The following is a 22,886-nucleotide window of genomic DNA, read 5'->3' on the forward strand; positions in this document are numbered from 1 at the left end:
GTCACCCCCCTCCCTCTTTGTTTGAATGACAGGTGGTTAGCCTGCATGTGTGGATGGGACCCCAGTTTGTGTACTGCGTGCTCCTGTATATTTTATGTTACAGCTGGAGAAACATTTGTGATCAGTGTCACCAGAACTATTAGATTTATTCAGCCAAGAACGCAGATCTTTACACTTAAAATACTGCAATGTAGGCCTCCTGCAAGTTTGTGGATGCTGTTATATAACATTGTTCTTGGTTGGGGCTGATAATGCCTGGTTCATGTGTGCTACCTGCTCCGAATCCTACTCTCTCCCCTTTTTTAAACAGCCAGAGATTTCCAGTGTGTATTCTCCTTTTATTGCTTTCATTTGCATATAAATTAAATCCATATTGTGCCTGCGAGGCAGACTATGCTAACTATGCAAACGATCCCTGGCTTTTCTTTGTTTTACAGATAAACCCTCGGCTTCCTAAATGACAAGGTGGGAGGGAAGGGGAGAGAGAGAGAGAGAAATCCTCTCGCTGTTTCATAATTGTATGAATTTTAAATACATTGTCATAGGATCCTCTTCCGCATTCACAGCAGGGAATGAGAGTGTCATTAGAATATTAGAGCTGCAGGGTTAGCTGACCGTGAAGAGCCAGGCAGCCTCTTCACCTCTGCTCACACATGCAGGCCAGATGGCAGAAGAGACTGGATTTAGAAACACATTAGGCCTGCGTGTGTGTGTGTGTGTGTTTTCTAAACATAATGACAACCTCTTATTTAATTCCTGCAGACATCAAAATATCTTTAGCTGGTGCAAAATGTTTTTTATGGTGTATGTGGCCTAACCAAATAGACTCACTTTAGATAGTGTTTAGATTAATTGTATTTTGTGTCAAAGATAAATCAACATGAACATTTATTTAGAAATTTCAGTGACATGAAATTATTCCTAATATTGCAGGACCCCTGCAGGTTTATGGGACACTTTACCTGCACCAGAATCCATGCATGCAGTGTGATCTGATTTTTTAAAAAATATTATGAGCTATATTATGCACAAAATCATGTTTTTTTGTCCATTTATAAGCTTTTTCAGGACGATTTAATTCAATAATGCAGCGCTCACTAACAGGCGCCGCTCACTCTCAGTCTTTACACACTTAATAAATAAATATGGCAATTTTTTTTTAAAAAGATGAAGCGCTAATTAAATCTGAAATAACCTGCCTATACACTAACAGCAAGTCCCTGGTCGTCGTTATTGAAATCAATTATTACCACGATGCTTTGCTGTGCGCTTATTAAATCTGCTCTATAGGCAGAGCTCAACACAAACGCAGCAGCACTTGAAATAATTAAAAAGCCTGAAACGCGGAGGCCGTGAACTCCTCCGCTGCAGACCTCTGCAGGCTTGTTAGCTCTTAATTAAATAATCCGATCCACGATCAGTTGTATAGAAGCGACGTGACAAACAGAAATCAGAGAAATCACTGCGTGGCTGGGTCGGAGGAGTTTGGCCCGGGGTTGCTCAGACGGAACGTGCACCGAAGCTCATTCGCTTTTTTATCAAATTTACAATGAAATCAAAGTGAGCGCTCCCTTTCTGTGTATTTATATATATGTTAGGTTAGAAAATAATCATACTATCATGAAAAATAATTCGGCACAAATACAAGAAGCTTTGGAGACAAATCCTGACCTCACGGGCCGGTTTTTGATGTAAAGTTGACGCTTTGTTTGATGCAAAATGACTTGTTAAAAGGCATGTTTTTGCAATTAGAGGCTGGGCTGGGACTTTATATGTGTCTAACACTGAATATTGGTCACAATCGGTACACACAGAGCTGAACTGGATGATATAAGTGAAAGTCAGGGCACATAAAATTATGCATGCACCCCTGATGAAAATAGAAAAACAGAAAAAATAGACCTAATCATCATCTGTTTTTGTCACTAAAATAAACACGTTGTGGATCATATTTTCATAAAAGCAGTTTTCCCTCATCTTATTCACATCAGTTTGAGACTTATAAATATATCTCTCACCAGCTGCAGATTATGGGGATTAAATAGAGGGATTTTCACACCAGTAAAATTAAAATTTTTGTATCTGAATTTTGTCTGTTTTTCCTCCAACATCCCCTTAAAAAAAATAAAAAATAAAAAAAATAAAATAATGACAGTTACCAACTCTCACATCATCAGACAAACACAGACCCTTCACTTTGTGTGCTCTCGCTGACCTTGGAGCACACACACTCGCACACACACTCCCAAATACACACGCCATGTCACAGGGTTCACCCTCAGCCTCGATCAAACCTGAACCTGAGGTCACGTAAGGCCAAACAGGCCACATGTATCCCATGTTTCTGCCTCAAGCAGACACCGAGAAGAAGTCAGGTCACTACACACACATTGACAGGTTCCTTCATTTCATTTAAAAGTCTAAAAGTGCGAGTGAGAGTTTACTAGAGATGTGAAATGGTGTGAATGCCCAGAATAGATTAATAGGTGAAATGGTATCCATTATGGAGAAACAAGCAGTGTCTGATTATAGTGTAACACGAGCTGTGAAACAGGAACTGAGTGTGTGAGTGTGTGTGTGTGTGTGTGTGTGTGTGTGTGTGTGTGTGTGTGTGTGCCCTATATGTCTGTATTTCTGTCTCTGCCTCATCTCCTCCCTCAAACATCAAAATACTTCTAATAAAATAATAATAAACCATAACTGTAACCATATTATCAGAAAGAATTTAAAAGCCTGTTATTAATTACGGGTTGCTCCTTTAAATTTGCTGTAGTTAAAGTGACAAAATAATAATTTAGATTTAATTTCCTCCTTTTAAATTTAAAATGGGGTGTTAAAATAAATTCAGCTTAACAACTATATATAAAAAATGGATTTATTTTTTTAATCACCAAGAACTGCTTTTATCAGTGGGATCGGGTGAATGAAAGAAAAATTGTAGTCCATATATCTACCGTTCTCTCTCTTTATTTCAGACTACATGTGAACATATTAAAATCTTTGGCTTGTTTTTGAGTCTGATGTGTTGAAGGAAAATGTGGCGCACGTATGGGGGACAGGGGGGACCACAAAAAACCCTAAAGAGCCAATTCGACATCCTAAAAAACAATGACAGAAAAGATCCGGGTGAGAGATGAAATTAAATATACTGTATACAACATGATAACTGTTTGGCTATATAAACTTTAATAACGTTCATTTATATAATTATGTCCATATACTGTTACCATAAACAGAAATCTGTGTTTTTAAATAGCGTCTCCCCCACTTCCAGTTCTTTTTTTTTTTTTATTATCTCCAAAAGCCAAAAGAGTCAGATGTTGGCCCTCAGCAGGGAAATGTCCGGGCCGCGTCTCATTACTATTCACTGTCCTCCTTGTCCTCCTGCACGGTGGTCGTGGAGTGGTTGTACAGTCCTTGGGCCATGAGCTGCAGGGCCAGGCCGTTCTTGTAGCCGGTGGCCTTTTTAATCTTGGCCCTCTTATTCTGGAACCAGATTTTAATTTGGGACTCGTTCAGGTTGAGTTCCTGCGCCAGGGACTGTCTCCGCTGCTCCGTTATGTACCGGTTGGCCTGGAACTCGGTTTTCAGTCTCTGCAGCTGCTCGGCCGTGAACGCTGTCCTGGGCCTCTTGTCCTCCTTGGTGCTGCTCTTCTTCTTTTTCAGTTTCCGTGTCCTTGGGCCTGGTGTGGAAACAACAATGGGAATAAAATGTTTATTCTACTGCGCGCAAAGTCCCTCTATATGTGTCTGCTCATATCGACTGAGTGTGTCCCTGATGCGCCTTATTATCTGCTCGGTGTGATCAAATGTAGGTCACCAAAGTGTCCTGATAATGGATGATTTGCTCCGTGCGTAAATTACGCATGTCCTGGATACTCTCCTCTCGATCCTTTCATTACTTCACCATCATCTGCTCACTGTAATATGCGCATTCAATTTGGATCCATCGCGCTTACACCAACTGGATTCAGCATGGAAACATAAAGCTATTAAATATGGATAATGCTTTAGCAAAACACACTCGTGCATGGCTGCTAACTCTCTGCAGTTGCGTGGCAGTGTGTAAGCAGCAATAACAGATAAATAAAACACATTAAACACATTCTTCCGCCACTAGAAATAGGCCCTGCAGTGTTTGAGGTCGCAAACATTAGTGCGTAATTATTAAATGATATTAACACATAGGCTATTAAATTGGAGTAGGCCTTCTCAGGTCATGCGTGTGTTCATGACTTATTCTAATGTGGAAAATACACACAAGCCCCTCATATAAGAAATAAATAACAGGTCAGCAACTTCCTGTCTTCCTCACACCCTATTATTCGTCAGAGTGAGGTTTGCTGGTGTGAATGTGCTGCATTAGATCCAGTCAGGCCTTTGTGCGAAGTCTAATTCAGGCCCGTGACATCTGACTTGTTCCTTCGCCAAAACAAGCAGCAACCCGCTGCCACGGTTCAAATGGAAGAAGTTGCCTTTGACACGAGTCTCGCCGCATCATCACAGAAACTCTCTCATATCCTGTTGTACCAATAGTGATCTCATAAACATGGCTGCAGCGCTGTGCTGACTTCAGGAATCATCAGGCCGAGATGCATGCGTGGAATAAAACAAACATGCAGCGGTGACTTGGACACAGATGAACGTTAGCGCGCACTGTCATAACACACTGCAGTTAATCTGTTTGTGTGTGTGTGTGTGTGTGTGTGTGTGTATGGATGCGGGGATTTTAAGGCGCTGACATGACTGTACATTTACAATAATAATGACTAATAGCTCACTCCAAGAGAGACTTGAAGAAAACATTATACACGCTAATATCCTCCCAGATGAAAAGCCAAACAATGACATAAAATGAAAAGTAATGGGACGCCCTTTGACCTTCATCCCTCCTCACTCTGACACTATAATAACCATTAAAAGCAACATCAACATCAACATCATCAGCAACTAGAACAACAAAAAGCACATCATGCATCTGTATCACTCTCGGTGTAAACGATGACTTCTGTAAATATAATGCAAATTATATTAACGATGAAGCGTCGGACTTCATTCTGTGCCCTCAAGTTATTATTAAAATTATTATTTAAGAACGCTTCTTGCAGCCTCTGTCACCAAACACTGAATGCATCCTCTGGACCAGCATCAGCTAACAACCACAAAACCATTCATGATAAAAAGATGTGGAATAAATAAATGTAAATGAACACATTTTCCTGTATTACCCTAATTGTTTTGCTTCACTTTTTTATTTAAAAGAAAGCACAACAATGGCGGAGATTCTGACCCACTCCTTTAACATACATCCTTTTTATTTAATATATTTTTTTAGAACCAACGTAAAGTCGAATAAGATCATTTATTCTGGTAAAAAAGGGTAAAAAGTGTCTGGAAAAATATTCTAATTTTATATTATAGGCTGGTGAGTGTGAAGATGTGGTGTTGTTTTATAGCCTTTTAAAAGTCATGTCAATATAATATTTATTTAATCGAATTATAGTTTAATATTCTGTAAAAATAAATGTCTCCACACTACAAACATATTACACAGCTGCAGTATGGCATGCAATGCTTGTCGTCATCCGTCCAAAACTCACAACAGTCTACAGCTACTTTATCTATGATATAAAATCATGTATAAAAAATTATCACCTTTAAATATATTTTTTGGGAACATGTTCAGTCTGTGCTGATGAAGAAATAAAGGTGGAAAAAAGTCTCATTGTTCTAACCAAGCAAAATAATTAAATGTAAGACATTTGTTTGGGAAAAAAAACTTTAAAGCGTAATGGGATTCATTTTGCAGATTTATTTTTTAAAATTGACTAAGTTCAGGCTAATGATAAATGCAGTGTAATAAATATGACACTACATCCCATAATGCGCTTTAATGTGTTTATATGTGTGCGTAAATATGTCTTTGTGTGTCTGTGTGTGAGGGAGAGAGTTGCAGCCTAATGGACATTATTACCTAGTTTGTACACCAGTTATTTTTCATACTTATAATCATTTTTATTCAGGTAACATTTTATTTTAAAATTGCTTTTATCTAAAAAATGATCCTTAAAGTTAAAGCCACACTAATAAGCATTACAAATAAATGAATATTGATATGTTAATGTTAAGTTCCCTCTCATACACACTTTTAGAGAGTGTAGTGATAGTGCGGAGGTCAGCCCCACACTGTCCCAGCACTCTCACCCCCCAGCCGGTATGATTCGGGGCCCATTAGCGCCTTACCAGATGAGGGCCGGTCCGAGTACCGTGTGCAGTAAACCCACGCGGGCCACAACATCGGCTGGCTCTCCTTCGTTATGCTCTGAGATCCTCCATTGCTGCCACTCATAAAACTAATCGCCGACGGGCTGTCTGCGTATCTGCCGCTCCCGTTGCTCGCCGCTTCGCCCGCTTTCGACGAGTTCTGCTTGGACGAAGGCGAAGAGGACGTGGACGACGAGGACGAGGAGGAGGGCGACGAGGAGGTGCTGTCGCTGCTGCAGTTGGAGTCCAGGCACAGGCTGCCGGTGTGCGGCGGCCTCGCGCTCAGCGGGTTGACGTTTTCTCTGCCCGGCGTGTGGCTCCGGTCGCGGTAGCTCGGCTCCTTCCTGCAGCCGAAGTCCGGCCGGAGGATGTTGTCTATGAAAAAGTTCGTGGTTCTGTGGGCCTGCTGGGCCGCCTGGTGCGGGAGGATCAGAGGAGGGGATGGGAGGTTCGGCGACAGGGACATGCTCTCCTCCTCGGTCGAGTCCCGGCTGCTGTTGGGCTCCTTTTGCTCTTCCATAGCTGGTGACGGCCTCTCCACGCCAAACTCCACTTGTTGCTCGCGCTCCCGCCCCCCTTCGGTATCCAGTTCAGACGGACCGCATAAAAACAAACCTCTGCGCGTGAATAAAACCAACAAACACCTGCGTTAATGTTTAATTTCACCTACAGCCGCCTCCTAAAAGCCTTCCGACACCTGACATAGCGAACAGCTCCCCGTGATAACCAGTGTCCCTGCCTGTGTCCGGTGCAGCATAATATCTGCTCGTCCTAAACTCTCCTAAAACCGTTATCTCCGCGCGAGTGTTTCTTTCTGTCTCTTACACCCAGCCGGAAGCACGTGTGCGCGTACACACGTGCGGCGCACCAATCAGGTGCGGAGGCAGCCGCTGTCACAATTGACGACGTCCAATTAGGGCTCGGGGAGCGCTGCGGACGAGCACGCGCGCACACAGCCCGCGCGGAGTTCGATCGATTCGGGGTGAGGGCGCACGTGCGCACACATGTACACAGCAAAACAAAAACAACAGCCGGGCAGCCTCCATTATAAGTGTGACACAACGGCAGGGAAAGTGCGTTTTCTTTATTTAAACACACATTTTAAAACCACATGTTATGTTTTTACTGAATATTTTTACTTATATGTCAAATTAGAGTTAATTTATTTAAAAAATAAATAAAAATAAAACAACTTTATGAGATTTTAATTTATTTTAGTTGAAGCTAACTTAGCATAACACCCGCAGGCGTGTTAATGACAGGTGTTATGGCGTAGAAAGCTTTGACTTATGCGTGTTTAGTAGCCTGAAATATTCCCAAAATATTAGAGAAAATAAAGGAAAGAAATGCCCTATGTAGCTTATAAATATTAGTGATTTGTAAACCTAAAAGTGTCGTCAAAAAGGTCATTTTCATTGTCGCCATCTCTGTTTTTTATTGGCCTTTTTTCATCTTTTTTGTGTGACGCATTTACGCCATATTTACATGCAGCTTCTTGGAAAACCCAGCAGCACAAAACACTTCTACCTAAAAAAAATATAAGCGTGAAAAATCAGGTTTTTAGGAACACAATGAGGTGTATTAAGCAGGAATGTGCCCTGATGACACACAGTGGTTTTGCAAAAATCTCCACAATAAGAATAAAATCTCCACAAGGCTCTTAATTGGCGATTTGAAATAATAATACTAATATTAATAATCATAATAGCAACAGCGTGAGCGTGGGGACGTGTTGATGTTTAACACCACCGCAGTGAAATCTTTATCCCACAGGCCGGAGTGGGGAAGCCATGGCTACTTAATTAAATTCCAATTAGGACAGTATCAATATGGTGTTTAGCCGCAGAGCCATTGTGGGTAAATGAGCACTCAGTCTGCTCTTATCATGGCGCCGCAAAGAGAGGCTCCTTGAGAGGGGCTGCGAGAGATAATTTATAGCTTTTAATTAGTCTTCATTCCGCCCGATCAGCCCGGTGTTCATCACGGGGAGCGGGGCTGAATAAAACCCGAGTCAAAAGCGCTGTCACCGGTCCCTGGCAGGGCCCTTAATCAAAGTGAAGCAGGGGCCGCGCTACAAGCCACGTAATTTCCAAGGTGCTGATAAAGCTTGTTGAATAATAGCGGGGGCCCTCGGAGACACCATTTACAGAAATGACTTTATTGACGGCTTAACGTTGGTAATTCATTTTACCTTTCATGTATTGGGAGCCGGATTTGTCGCCGTAATAGGATGATAAATGCACTGACGGATCGCAGCCCCGGTTTTATTGAGTAGCCTATATACTGCTCCAGCGGCAGGCACACACACACACACACACACACACACACACACACACACACACACACACACACACACACACTTCATGATGAGGCTCTAGTTGAAAAGCTGTCTGGAGTAAAGGCATGACAGTGTGTGCAGACTGCACCGGAACTGCTTCTACATAACACAGAGAAAGAAAATCATGTGTTTTCAGGCGTTTCACCTGATTATTTCCTTCCTGTGAGAAGGACCGGATGACACTATGTAGCCTGGACGACAAATCAAAGAAAACTACCTTTATAATAATTCTACATTTGATTTATCATCCTTTTCTCCACGTTTAGTTCTTGTTTTTACCCTTTTATATCGGCCTGGCATGAAGGTGTACACTGTTTTAACACATCTTTAGTTGCTTCACTGCACTTTGTTTACCCATTTTATTTTAATAGAAATAAATACTCTTTTGGTAACACATTTGTTTTTCATTAGGAAAAAAAAGCCTTGAGTTTGATATAAAAATAAAACAGATTAGGCCTATACCAAGTGCACAAATGAAACTGCAAAAAATCATTTTTTGTCACCCAAAATAATTATGTCTAAATTTAGTGTAAGTCCAAATAGCTACACTGAAACTGAAACAGCAGCTTCATCTTCACAGTGCAAGAGAAAATATATTCTTTAATCAAATTTTTAGAGTTCAAATATATATAGATATATGATCATAAAGGATTCATTTATAAGTAGCAATGGCGTAATCTGCACAATTAGGTTTTGTGAACATGAAAAAGTTGCTGTCCACTTCATGGATGCTTCTCTGTGTTGTTATTTATCTTCAGGTAAATATGGTCTCTTTGTGCAAAAATAAATTAAAAATCACATTGTCATGTGGATTCAAATTGCTCCATGTTTCAGGTGCCAAAATAAGGTGATAGTCTGAGGGAGGTTGTGAAGCTCTGCATTGATTGTGTCTCAAAGGGTGCAGCTGTATGCTTGTGCTGCCACCTAGTGAGCAAGATGGTGCCTGTTAGAACAAAGAGAGAGTACTGTGCTTTATGAGACTGGGTACGGTCCTGTATATGTGTTTTTTTAATGCAGTTGTTTTCAGATTAAATTTATATTAACATAGATTCTCACATGTCTTCAGTATAAGGACAAGGACACTACAGGTGAATATGGTAAAACTATTAACAAAATATCACTATAAATCTTCTCCAGTTGATCACCTGCATCAAGACAATATTTTTTTGTATTACAAGTTTTCTGAAATGTTATGACTTAACATGCAGACGAGGCATTATCTAATTAGATATGTGCAAATTTGCATTCATCTCCAGACCATAAATCTGAACACTGGATAAAACCAGGTTTAAAACTCTTGTTTCATTTTGTTGACATGTTAAAATCGAAGGTTTTAAAGAGAGAATTCGGGATATCTGTTTTTACATTTTCATAAATCAGAAAATACTGTCAACAGCCATAAAAATAAATCAATTTTTGCTGTGGTTTTATGAATTAAATGTTACATAAATTAAGCTATGGATGATATATGAATAGAACCCTCTTTAAAACCCTTCAGACTATAGACAAAAATGAAACTGGAAAGTTTGCTGTATGTAAGTAGAGATCTTTGGCTCGGAGTATTTTAAGAAATGCCCTTTTTTTTTATAAGATTCCACACATTTTAAGACCAAAAATAAGACTTTACAGGTATCACCATGAAACCTCCCCAGTAGATTATGTGGATTACAATAATTTTTTGTATCACAAGTTTTCTGAAATTTTACATTTTAATGTGTAAATGATGCGTTATCTGATTAAATATGCTCTTTTGAATACATTTCCAGCACAGAAATCTGAACTATAATAAACACCCGAATATGTATTTTGGACGTTTTCTTCACTAGCCTGAAAGAACACATGCTGTGGAAGTAAAATAGCCCGCCAGAGCATAAAAACTATATTTTTGTGTGAACCTCTGGCCTCAAATGTCCACATGTGAAAACAGGAAGTCAGTAGCAAGTATAGGCCTTTGGCGACATCTAGTGGCTCTGGTGTGTAAGTGGCATAAGCACTTTGGACGCATGTTCATCTATATGGCAGACACAGCACACCATATGAAAAATAAACCAGCCAATCTGCAATCTATACTAGCTCCATTTATTTAAAGAGATTTTTTTTTGCTGCAGATTGAGTTACTGTGTGTTGAAAGAAAAGAAAAAACAACCTACTTCTAAATAAATTAAATATTTCTTCTTACATTAAATATCCATTTAGACAAGGCAAGATGAGGGAAATTTATTTGTATAGCACTTTGCGAAATATATTGTGTATTGATTTACATAAAAAGAAGAAACACACTAGAACAAGATTTAAAAGCACAATAAAAAAAGACAAAAAATATATAGATAGATAAAAAATAGAATAAAAGCTTTAAGTGATGAATAAGTTAGAAGCAGCACATTTGAAATAATGTCTAAATATTATTTAAAGTATCTGAAAATATCGGAACATCTAAATATGCTCACAAATATATATCCCGGAACAAGTTATTTCGCACATATGAATTTCTGTACACTGCTTTTTTTTTTATACAAACCATCCAAATACAAAACATGCTGTTTATTTTGTGAGACTTTTTTTTTTTAAATGTACAATGATATATGTATTTTTCCCATGTGTTTCATCCCTGTTCAGTAATTCAACTCATTTTTCCCTGCGATACCGTGCTTGTCCACTAGATGTCAGAGTAAAGCAGCTTAAAAGAGACACTGATGCATCTTGAACTGTTCTATCATTTCACCACAAGTAAGGAGAGACACAGACAAAAGAAGCATAAATCAGTCATTGTATATTAGTAATATGGAAACAGGATAAATGGGCTTACTTAAGAATATTTCTCTGTCACCATAAAAGCCAAAATACCCAACAACAAAGGCATTTTTCATTTAAAAGAGTAAGAAATGTCAGTGTTATAATGCCAAATATCTCAACCTGTCGAAGACTTCTAAACTACAGCGGCGAGGCTGTAAAACTAGTCGACAAAAACAGCAATAAACAGCAGACTGAAAGCTCCTACATGAATAAAATAATACAATTTATAGAGATTTGCCTGTTAAAAATTGTTAATGCAAACACGTGATGGATGGCGGCGTCAGAATACTGAATGACTCCACTGTTTCCCACTTTTTCATACTTTGACATTTCACAACTTTACGCCACAAGTGTCACATTTAAGCAGCTTTGCGGCGATGCGAGACAAATGCTAAAGAGACGTCACAAACAAGGATGAATTTCCAATGGTGACACTTTCAATCCAATCACTGTCTGCCATAGGATTGGAATGCCAGCGATGTACACACCGGGACATGTTTGCATACTAAACGATGATTATCATTCACTGAGTTTCCTCTCCCTCTCTCTTTCCCTCTGTCTGTCTGTCCGTCTCTGTCTCTCTCTCTCCAAGGTCCAGGCTCTCTCCAGTAATAATACATGAAGGGCTCCTCTCCCTCATCCATTAATCAGGAGGGAGGTTGAGGTAAAGGAGGGTTGATCTTTGGCCTTCACACACATACACACACACACATTCACCCATCATTAATAATTGAAGGGATATTAATGCAGATAAATAATTAAGCTTCAGGGGATCTCTTTAGAGTCCTAATGAGAAGAGGGGGACAGATTGCTCCTTAGTCTTATTACATCTTGCTGAGAAGTTTGTGAAAGCTTAACGTGATGATAAATGAGCCCCATTTAGTAATTGGCAAATTGAATCGATGCAGACACTTCGCTGGGCTTGTGTTAACACAATTGCCCATCCTGCTTCGGGGTGACGCTTTAAAGCAGAGATGTAGATGATGTGTTTAAGACATTTATGGTTCCCTAATTGTCCTCTAACACCAGCATGAGAGTGACATTTACGTTGATCTGTCCGTACGTACTTCGGTCATACTGTTATTTTACATTGTCGATCTGTTCTGTACACACAACATCTATTGTCAATCTGTCCGTCCAGGGAGAGAGATCTTTCTTTTGTTGCTCTTTGTGAGGTTTACTTCCATTTTCATCCTGTTAAAGGTGTTTTTTTTTGTTGGTGTTTTACCTCATCTGAATCGATGGTCTAAGGACAGATGATGCACCTATTTTGATTTGTGATATCAGGCTGTGTAGATAAAACTGATTTGACATAAAACATGTAGAAACAGAAGATATGGCATCTTAATTAGGATAAATTGCCATTAAGAATTGTACCAATGATGTTTAAGGTAGTGATGAGACAAAGAAATACAAACCAGGAGGTCTAGCTGGAGTAACAGAGAGCTTTTGGTTGACATTACTGTCTTTCAGAGGCTATACTGTAGTTGGCAGTGTTTTGAAGCTAGAGAGAAGACACTAATGAAACTAGACCAAGCACAAAAAGTAAGGAAATTTGTGTTTGGTAGATTATTTCTTTGTTGTAACAATGAGAACTTGCCAAATTGTCTCTGCCAAACAGCTTTTTCATGGGCGCAACCCACGTACTCAGCTCTGCTGCTCATCCCACAAATGCATGTTCCTTACAAATGTGGCACCATTTAAAAGGGACATAAACAGGCTTTCCAACGGTATAAGATTTATTGCAAAGAAGCATTGTCGCAACAAAGAAATCATCTACCAAACACACATTTCCTTACTTTTTGTGCTTAGTTTCGAAGACCTAAAGAATCCATTGGTACCAACCATCTCATGCTGGCTTGGAAGCAGACTGAATAACCCTCCAAAGTGCTAAGTTGTGGCAAGGAAAAGACGGGCATGGCCATTATCACGGGGATCCCTTGAACTACCACTTCAGCATATCTCAATGAAAATGGGTTCTATGTCCACTTTATGCTAATCCCAACCATGCAGCTGTTTGAGTGCAGCACAGACGCATTATTTTTACCTATTGTATTTGAATATGTCTGCACAGTGGGGTCCCTAAACCGTCTTGAAATTGCATAAATTGGGTATGACTGGAAAGCTGAGACTCTTATGGATTCATGTGTGATAATGTCAACCCCCGTAGTAGCCATTTCACTGTAGAGAGACTATTTTGTGAAACTTGACATCACTGTATAAAACGCCCGATTGTGACCTCTAGGACAATCACAGCATCATGAAACTTCACAACCACAAACTAGAGACCTTGGCCATTCAGAGATTGTCTGGCTTTCATAGACGTATTGTCAATAAGAGAATGTTTAAGCATTTTCCAGAACAAAAGTGCTCGCTGTTCAATTGCTGAAAAATGCAATTCTTACAGAAATCTCCAAATGTCAAAAGTTTTTGACACCAAATCACAGCGTGGTTTTTTCTGTGGTGTTTCTTAACATCTTGGTGTCTGAATGTGGTATTTTGGAGGGATTTTTGACCATTTTTATTAATTCTCAAGTGGTCAAAAATTCTTATATTTAGCACCAAATCTGTGTAAAACAAAATAGTGTCAACAAAAATAAAAATGCAAAAAACTAGAATGTGGAGGCTCATGCACGCCTTAACATCTTGTAGACAGGAGCAAACAAAATAAATAAATGAAGTAAAAAATGCTGCAACAACTTATGTTACATAATTGAATGTGGGATGGGTCATCATTTACTTCCATCATAATGTTCTATAGACTGTAAAAGTTCAAGTGTGTGCCTGATCAAGACACGATTATCACAGATATGTGTCTCGACACAGCGCTTGCACCTCAAATGAATCTATGTAGATTCCCAGTTTTCAGGTGATGTATACCTTTTCTGTGTTGCACATAAGATCCCCTGTGCCTAAAAATGACAAAAATGGGTCCATGGTGAGTCTCAAAGGGTGAATGCACTCAAAACACAGTACAACAATTTGTAATACTCACAAACAGAAATTTCCAACTCTGGAAACTAATCAGGATGGCAATCATCAGACTTTCGCATTGCAAAGTAAACTATCAGGAATATGCTCTTGTGTGTGATATTGGCCAACACAGCGTCTTACATTGTGTTGCCAGAGCCCTCAGCGTTGGCACCCGCACAGAGTCACATGACTTATTCATATAAATGAGGAGGCTGTGTTTCACACAGTGCTGTCAATCTAAACGTGGCCTGAGTCGTATTTATCATAGGGTTAGAATGCATGTAGGTCAGCCGTCACAGAGTCGATATCTCCGCTCATGTGTCTCTTGATGGATTTATGATTATTATGTAATTTCCCCCTTTTTCACATTTCCCCATCTCACAAGCACAAGTGTTTTATGTCCTGTGTAATGAGACACATCAAGGATTATACAGCACCGTATGTATGCGTGACTGAAGGGGTCTTCGCATCTGTGTGTGTGTGTGTGTGTCCTCATCAGCCATGCTGCCTGGGGCCACTCTAACCTTTCAGTCGACTCTCAGAGGATCGTCTCCCTCTCATCTGGCATCCTTGGCCTGTCACTGTCATCAGCCAGAGGAGCGATGAAAGATATAGTCCTCATTGGCTTTGTTACAATAAAAGCCGCCTGCTCCAATGACTTATTCCCTTAACCTTTACTCCATTCTATTCACAAATGACAGATTGGATGACACGGGATTAGAAAAACCTCCTAAGAGACACGGCGATAAATTAATGATATCTGCGATAAGTCGTCATCACATCTGAAAGCAGACAGATGACAGCCATTTTACACAGTTTGAGTAATCTAAGGGAAATAGACAGTGTGCCCAGAGTATACACATTTTAACAGCCAAAACATTCAGACTGCTTTTTTAGACTCGATGCTTAATGGTAAGCAATGAGTCTGACAGAAAGAGCTGCAGAAATGAGTTAAATAAGCTGCATGTTAGCTTCTGCATGAGGTGGATGGTGAACATATTTTAAAGGCTCTAAAACTCATGACAAGCAGAGGGAGGAGGCAGGACATAAATAATGACGATATAAATGTGTGTGAAAGACGGCGGCAGGCAGGGAGAGGTGGATGATAGTTGACGGGATAAGGGGAGTGTGTGTGTGTGTGTGTGTATGTTTGATTGATCTTTGCGTCGGCTCTTTTAGCCTCTCATTATGGCTCGGCCCCGAGAACAAGACAGGGATGTGTTTCTGACAGTTATGCCATTTTCCGTCCTGCCTGCAAATCATCTGTGTGCATGTGTGCGAGTTCTCGGGTTTCTGGCTATATTTAGATCAAACGTCCTCACAGAGACAGAAGTGAAGACGTTTTGTGTAAGGTAGATGATGGTGCGTAAGAGCAAGGGTTACAGAATAGTTTGACAGTTTAAGAAATATTACGTTCTCGCTGAGAGTTTGATGAGAAGATTGGTACCACACGTGGTGGCGTAGTCATGTATGTAAACATACTATGTGTAAATTTATGAACTTAGAGGTGCTGGTTGGCCGATTTGTTTTTAAACTTTGGATAGAACTTAGTCTACCTTGCAGGGTGTAGACTGTTGGTATAGGACTGCCACTGTCTGCCTATTTCAAATTGAATTCTCACACCATGGATTTATAAAGAGAACTGGATACAGCGTTGGAGGTGAGGTTCTGTTCCTTTCTATGGAAGTTGCTCTGTGGCACATTAAGTGTTCGACTTCCTGTGTAAAATAACTGAGATCTTCCGCATTGTTGGGCCCATAGAGCAAGAGAGACTTTGTGGGCTAACTTCTGGTTTAGCCCTCCACTAACTTGAAAGGGGATGAAATGATTTAATCATGTCGTTTGGCGGTGGTTGTGATGCTCAAAATAATGTATACACTGATTTACAAACATCTCTCTTGCAATGTAAGTCTATGGGGAAAAGTCTCTTTGGGCCCCATGGCATCACGTGACGGACCAGGAAGCTGTTGTTACATGGTTTGGCATCAAAGTCTGGCGCACTTCCTGGGGGCCTGTTCTCATCTCATTCCGCTTTCAGCTTGTTGCCAGATCTCTATAGTTACATGTAGTCTGAGTGGGCGGAAGTTCGCTGCATAGATCAGCCTCTCATTGGGCGGAACGAGCCACCCGCTGAAGTCCCGCCCTACCACCTCCGGTTGTGTAGCAGTTTTCAACACGTCCTTTACTAACTTTTGTGGTGTTTGACCTTGCGGGGATGTAGCCATTTTTCTGCCATGGTTTGAATCCTGTAGGCGATATTTTTGTGGGCGTGTTACACCAAAACCTGTTTCCCCCCGGCAATATTTTTGCAAGCGCACCGTTGCTGTGGCACCGCCCAGAACGATTGTGATTGGTTGAAAGAAATAAAAAAAGCTGGGGCGTTTTTTCCTCCAATCTTAAAGTGAGAGTCGGCCCAGCCAGACCTTTCTTTTCTTGAGAAAGGTCTGGTGAGTGAGACTAAGTTACATGTAACTTGTCTCACAGAGCATCTAGACTTTTTTGTATTGTGTGTGAAACAAATACAACAACATCCGAGTTAGCAACCTACAAGCTAAAGCTTCTTGTCATGTGTTATGTGTCATTTTCTTTTGCAGAGATTTAGTCATTTCAGAGGCGCAGTGTGTCGGATTTAGTGGGATCTTTTGGCAGAAATGGAATATAATATTCATTGCTATGTTTTTATTAGTGTGTAATCACCTGAAAATATGAATAATTGTGTTTTCATTACCTTAGACAACATATTCTTACTCCGACCTCATCACATATTGACGTTTTGGTCATGAACTTTCCACGTCCAGACACGTCGTGTCAGGTAAAGTAAGATACCCTGGGTGCGTTGGTCGTTGACGTTCTGGGACACCGTGTCAGTCCAACACACTAACTGATGTTTTTTTTCCTTCAACTAACGCACGTAATTGTGTTTAGCCAACAAAAGCATGTGGTTAGGTTTCGGAAAAACAGAACAGGGCTTGGCTTTAGAGTCAAACAGGATGCGAACACCGCTGTCCAGTGTGAAAGTCAGTGTTTGTTGGACCCGTCCACCACCACTCCCACTCGCCCCACTTGGACTTTTGCCATCTTAACTTTCATTCTTGTTCCGCCACATTTCCAACTGACGCCGCTGAGCACTGTTAAACTATAATTGCGACCAGCTGCATATCATGCTGACATTGAAAGATGGCTTTGTTCGTTGGTGTCTGATGCCATAAGTCAATGCCCAAGCGCCAGATTTAGACGACTTTGGGGTGAGATGAGGTTGCCTTAGAATGAGCTGTTTACATCTACATACAAGGCAGGTTCTCTTCCACGGAGTCTGCCATGTTGTTTGTAACAGTAGCCCAGAACAGACAAAACAAACACCGGCTTGGGCCATTTGTGGGTTTTTTTTTCGCATTTTCATTTTGGCCACCGTAGTTCTCCTACACGCTTGGCACATGGGAGAAGTTTCAGTTGGTTGCAATCTCTAGCCTCACCGTTAGATGCCACTAGATCTTTAACGCCTGCGCTGGCCTCCCAACGTGCAAATTTCCCCCCAAAACAAGTACCCATCTACAGCGGTGGCAAAGCACGAGATGCATCAGGCTATGCGAGACTAGACAGAGCCAAACTACCTGTTCCTCCCTGCTTCTGTGTTTTTAAAATGCTAAGCTAAGCTAACCACTGAGAGAGGTATCAATCTTCTCATCTAACTCTTGGCAGGCTATTCTGTTAAAGTTGGAGAGTAATTCATTCTCATAAGATTAGTATGAGCAACACTGTTTTGGACTTTTATCTCATTTGCATAAAAATGTCCATCGCTTCAGCACCAATTGATGTATGTACAGTCGAGGTATCTTCAGAAATTCTAAGCAAAAAGGTCTTCAATATCACTTATAGAGAAGATCTCTTTCCTTACATCAGGGTGAAATATAATATTTTTTTATTATGATTACAGAAATGCTCCTCTTATATTGGCCAAGACCTTTATGTTAGGGCTGCAGCTAATGATTGTTCTCATTATCAATGAATCTGCTTATTATTTTCCTGATTATTTTGTTTGTTGTTTGCTGTAAAAAATGTAAGAAAATAGTGATAAACCCCCATCACAATTGCTAAAAGCCCAGGCTGACTTATTTAAAGGTCTTGTTTGTCTGACAGTCAACAATCCAAATATTTGTTTATTATCATAGAGGGCAAAGAAAACCAGCAAATATCCACATCTGAAGCTTAAAACCAGAGGGCTGTTTTATATAGGAAATGACTGAAACAATGGATTGATTGTTCCACTTGTAGCACAGCTCCCTCTCAAATGACTCAAAAGCAGCTTTAAATCAATGAAGATCACCTTTTACTAGCTGCCACTGCAGCCTTTAAAGTTTATGTCCTTTCAAAAACAACAATAAGCTGTGGCACGATAGATATTCAAGAGTGACGGTTCAGTGCGTTATAATGACTCTGAAGTGTTCAGCATTTGACAGGAGGTATGTTCATGAGCCTGGAAGCTTATCGTCTTTGCAAAAGCACCCACGACATTATATTATTCCCCAAATAGGCTTAACCCTGAGTTTAAACCTCCAGGGACTCATTTGTCTTTTTTGTGTTTTGTTATTTACCTCCACGAAGAAAAAAAGTTGTTCAGTTTGCTGTTTTATCCCCTCACTGTTTTCTGTTTCCTCCTCTTTCACTCTCCTCTCCACGTTTCCCAAATCTTTCCCTCGTTTGGCCGATTAAAGCACAAAAGAGATGTAATTTTCAAAGTGCAGACTGACAGATGAAGTGAGTCAGCATTTGGCTGAATCATTATCCAGCATATGAATCGTTATACGGAGAATATATTTCACCGAAGCAAAAATATGTATGAGTGTCTTAGTCTCAGTGTCTGTGTTTGCTGTGGATTGTTTAGGTTCACTCTGGAGACCTTTGGGACATGAAGACAACTGACCTGTTGAAATTAGATTTTTTCATAAGCTGTATGGATCATTTATACTGAGAAACATAGAAATATTTGTGTGGTAGAACAGTAAGAGTAATGTTGGTGAAACATAAAGCAAATAGGTCTCAGCGTTCAGGAAAATAAGGAAATGTTGAGTTTTCCAGCAGCAACTTGACACAACTTCTAATACGGCTGATAGCGAACATGAAACTGTGAAATAAAGCAGATTTCTAAAGTACAAACAGGACACAGGAGAGAGACTAAACTCCAAACCACAGAGATTCAGTTAGAAGCTACAGACGTACTGAGAGCTGAACACAGAGACTTTTAAGAGGCCTTTCTCTCTGGTCTCCTGCAGACAGAGGTAGAAAAGGCTAGTTTGAGAGGGCGAACAGGGGTCGTCGGTTGTTGGCTGCTGTTGGCGAGATGTCACCACCACTACCTGCTTGAGGGTGGGCAGCCTGGCTTTTGGACCTACTCCAGAGAAGGTCCATCTCTGGCGCAGCTCGGGGTGGCATGGAGTGTCTTAACTGATAACGGAAACGCAAATTGGCGCAGCATGGCTTGACTGGACGCGGCCATAAGTGACAGAGGAAAAGGCCCACAGTATTGTACGTGTGCTGCTGCGGTAATTTCATTCATCTACACTGGTGTGTGTTATGTAACGCAACTTGACCCTATATCAACATAAACGGTATTGTCTACATCTATATCTTGCTTGAAAATATATTGAGATATCGTACATAGTTGTTATATTGCCCAGCCCCAGTACATACAGAATACTCCATTACAAGAAAATGTCCTACCTTCAGACTTTTACCTGTCTTACTTATGACTTATGATATGATTCATGGACATTATCTTGATCATTTTTCTGACCTTGATCTTGCCAATTGTGTTTACGTAGGAATGTCACCAACATTTTAGCCAACAGATGTTTTCACGAATATTGTCAAGCCTAGTTCACATTACACGATTTTCACCGTGATTTTGACGTCGCAGAGGATCTTGAGAGCTGCCTTGGGTCGGAGGTGAGTCGGCAGATAGTCTGCCACGACGAGTCCTCATGTGTGAACAAGCCTATGAGCAAGTCACCCCCTCGCCTGCGAATGGGACTGACACGACTGACAAAGAGCATCAGCCAACGTCCCACGTCAGCACGCAGGAGGATGGAAGACATATGAGGAGGACAAGCCACAGGGTTGCCAGGTCTGCTTAGCCGCGACTTTGGGCTCGTTTCTAAAGTGGAGTTGCTTATTTGGGCTTGCTCTCTAAATGTCATCTTTCTCTCTATATATCCGTCTAATAAGTTATTTAAACGCATGATAGTCGCTAGTCGATAGTCTTTTGGGCTTGTTTCCATAGCCCTGGTTGCTTGTTTCTCTCCCAAGATTTGGCAACACTGACAAGCCGGCAAGCAACAACAACAATGGCGGCGTCCACAGGATCACGGGGAGCGTGTTGTGTTTGGACCCAGGCCCTGGAGGCAGATCTGATTCAACACTGCGAAGAATATCCATGCTTTTACAATGTGTCGTCTCCAAGTTTTGTGACGTCACTGCATTATCTGGGGCTCTGTCTGCGAGGGCTCGGTGGAGAAATCTTGTAGTGTGCACACACAGGTCATGACGCAGTTGGCGAGACTCCCGCTGACAGAAACACACGTCACCAGGTATGAACACTCAAAAGATTACGATTGTCTCCACGATGCAAAATCAGGGTGAAAATCATGTAATGTGAACTAGGCTTAAGACTAGGGTGCAGCAATTATTCCTTGTTTCCTCTACATCTCCACCTATTTGGGCAAGTCCAAAGACAAACACCTCAAAGACGACACAGTGTAGCCCACCGGTAGCCTGCAGCTGCACTTTTGGAGTGTAAAAGGCACAGTCCTGATAGTTGTTGGCTTGCCAACCCCTCACAACCAGCCAAAATGTGTCATTGTTTGAAGCTTTACCCTCCAACAATGTTATCCTCTACTCCGTGATCCACATCCTCTACCAGTAAACTGCCCTGCTCCCAGGTTGTCCATCCCCGGGAGCCGACTGCAGCACACTGGCCAGATTATGGAGGTAACTGCAGTGTTCCTGGAGCTTCGCTAAGCTTGTCTGTTAGTCGCAAGAGGCATCACTTGGTTTTGTTTTATTTGGCCCAATTTTGTATTTAGTCTTAATATCCAAATTCTGAATATGAATATTCTTGCAAGGGTATTCATGCATTATTATGCTATTATATTAACATTATATCAGCAGCATAAAATGGTCCCAAAATGACAATAATATTGTTTATCACGATTATTTCTGGGGCAATAAATCGTCCAACAAAAACAGTGATTGTGACAGCCCTATTCCTTATGCAGAATACCCTTCTGTCAGTGTTATATTATATTAATGGTTCATTATTGTGCATTAACATGTTGCAAGTATTCCCAGAAACTTAGACTGCCCTCCTCACGGCAACAAGAAAAATACAATATTCCAAACTTCAACACATTCCTTATATAAATGATCAAATAGAGTTCAATCTACCAGGCAGTCAGACAGCCATTGTTCCACCACACACAGTCACATCTTTAATGCACCTCCTTTCCAGTTTTACCTCCTTTCTTTTATTTTCCAGTGAGGACGTTCTCCTCTCCCTGCTGTGTGCTTTGCGAGCACACCAGCTTGAATGAGACTTAGACAACAAACAAAAGCGGGAGATAAGCAGAAGGTTTTTAGGTGTCAGATTCGGCTTTCACCCCTCTCTGCGGGGCCCTTCAGATGTCCCTCTTTATATTTCGCTCATGCCACCCTGGCATTTGCATCTCAGGCATGAGCGTTACTCATGGATCAATCATCGCGGGGAGGAAATCAGCGGAGTGAAAGAATGAGGAGAGGTTTTAAAAATGTCCCGATGATTGGCTGCCTGTGCAGAGAGCTTGTCGGCTGCAATTTTTCATGTCGATTCGGCAATCAGGCGCTTGCTGGAATCAACCGAGGCAGCAGGCTGCTTTTTATTGCTGGAGACACACGTTTGGGCAGCAGGCTGGTGTTTTGGCATAATTAGATTAGACTCCAGATTAATAGGGTTTAATTAGAAAGATCATAGTTTACTGTAATTACAGCGGCAAGGCCTCACACACACACACACACACACACACACACACACACACACATAAGATATGGCGACACATGCTATTAGTACTCCAGTATGATGCCTGTTGCTCAGCTGCCTGTCAAGCTGCATTCCCCTGAACACTGTGTGTGTGCATGTGTATGTGTGTGTGTGTGTGTGTGTGTGAGGCCTTGTCCCACTTATCACATCCATCAGAGAATTTCACTACCTTGTCCCACTTATCACATCCATCAGAGAATTTCACTACTCCGTCTGTCAGTCAACAATCCCTCACTGTCACACAGACCAGGGGGACGGATGATCATCTATCGTGTTGTTATGTGTGTTTGTGTGTGTGTGTGTTTGTGTGTGTGAGAGCATCCGTCTGGCAGCTGGTGACATGCACTGCTGTTGATGTCTCAGTTGGTGTCAGCAGCCCCACTTTTCATCCTAAATGTGTCTGCAGTGGGAGCCGAGAGCCTTTACAAGACCACAATGCTTTGATCTTTA

General features: G+C 41.1%; 1 protein-coding gene across 1 annotated transcript; it reads right to left on the reverse strand.

Moving 5' to 3' along the window:
- Nucleotides 1-2,951: 2,951 nt before the first annotated feature.
- LOC126402026 (homeobox protein engrailed-1-B-like) lies at nucleotides 2,952-7,074 on the reverse strand. Its single transcript, XM_050063669.1, has 2 exons — nucleotides 6,244-7,074; nucleotides 2,952-3,683 (listed from the first exon to the last, which is right to left on the reverse strand). The coding sequence occupies exons 1-2, from the start codon at nucleotides 6,782-6,784 to the stop codon at nucleotides 3,361-3,363; spliced, it is 864 nt and encodes a 287-aa protein (XP_049919626.1). The 5' UTR covers nucleotides 6,785-7,074; the 3' UTR covers nucleotides 2,952-3,360.
- Between the last annotated feature and the right edge of the window lie 15,812 nt (nucleotides 7,075-22,886).

Source organism: Epinephelus moara, chromosome 15 (genome assembly GCF_006386435.1).
Source record: "Epinephelus moara isolate mb chromosome 15, YSFRI_EMoa_1.0, whole genome shotgun sequence".
NCBI classification, from domain to species: domain Eukaryota; kingdom Metazoa; phylum Chordata; class Actinopteri; order Perciformes; family Serranidae; genus Epinephelus; species Epinephelus moara.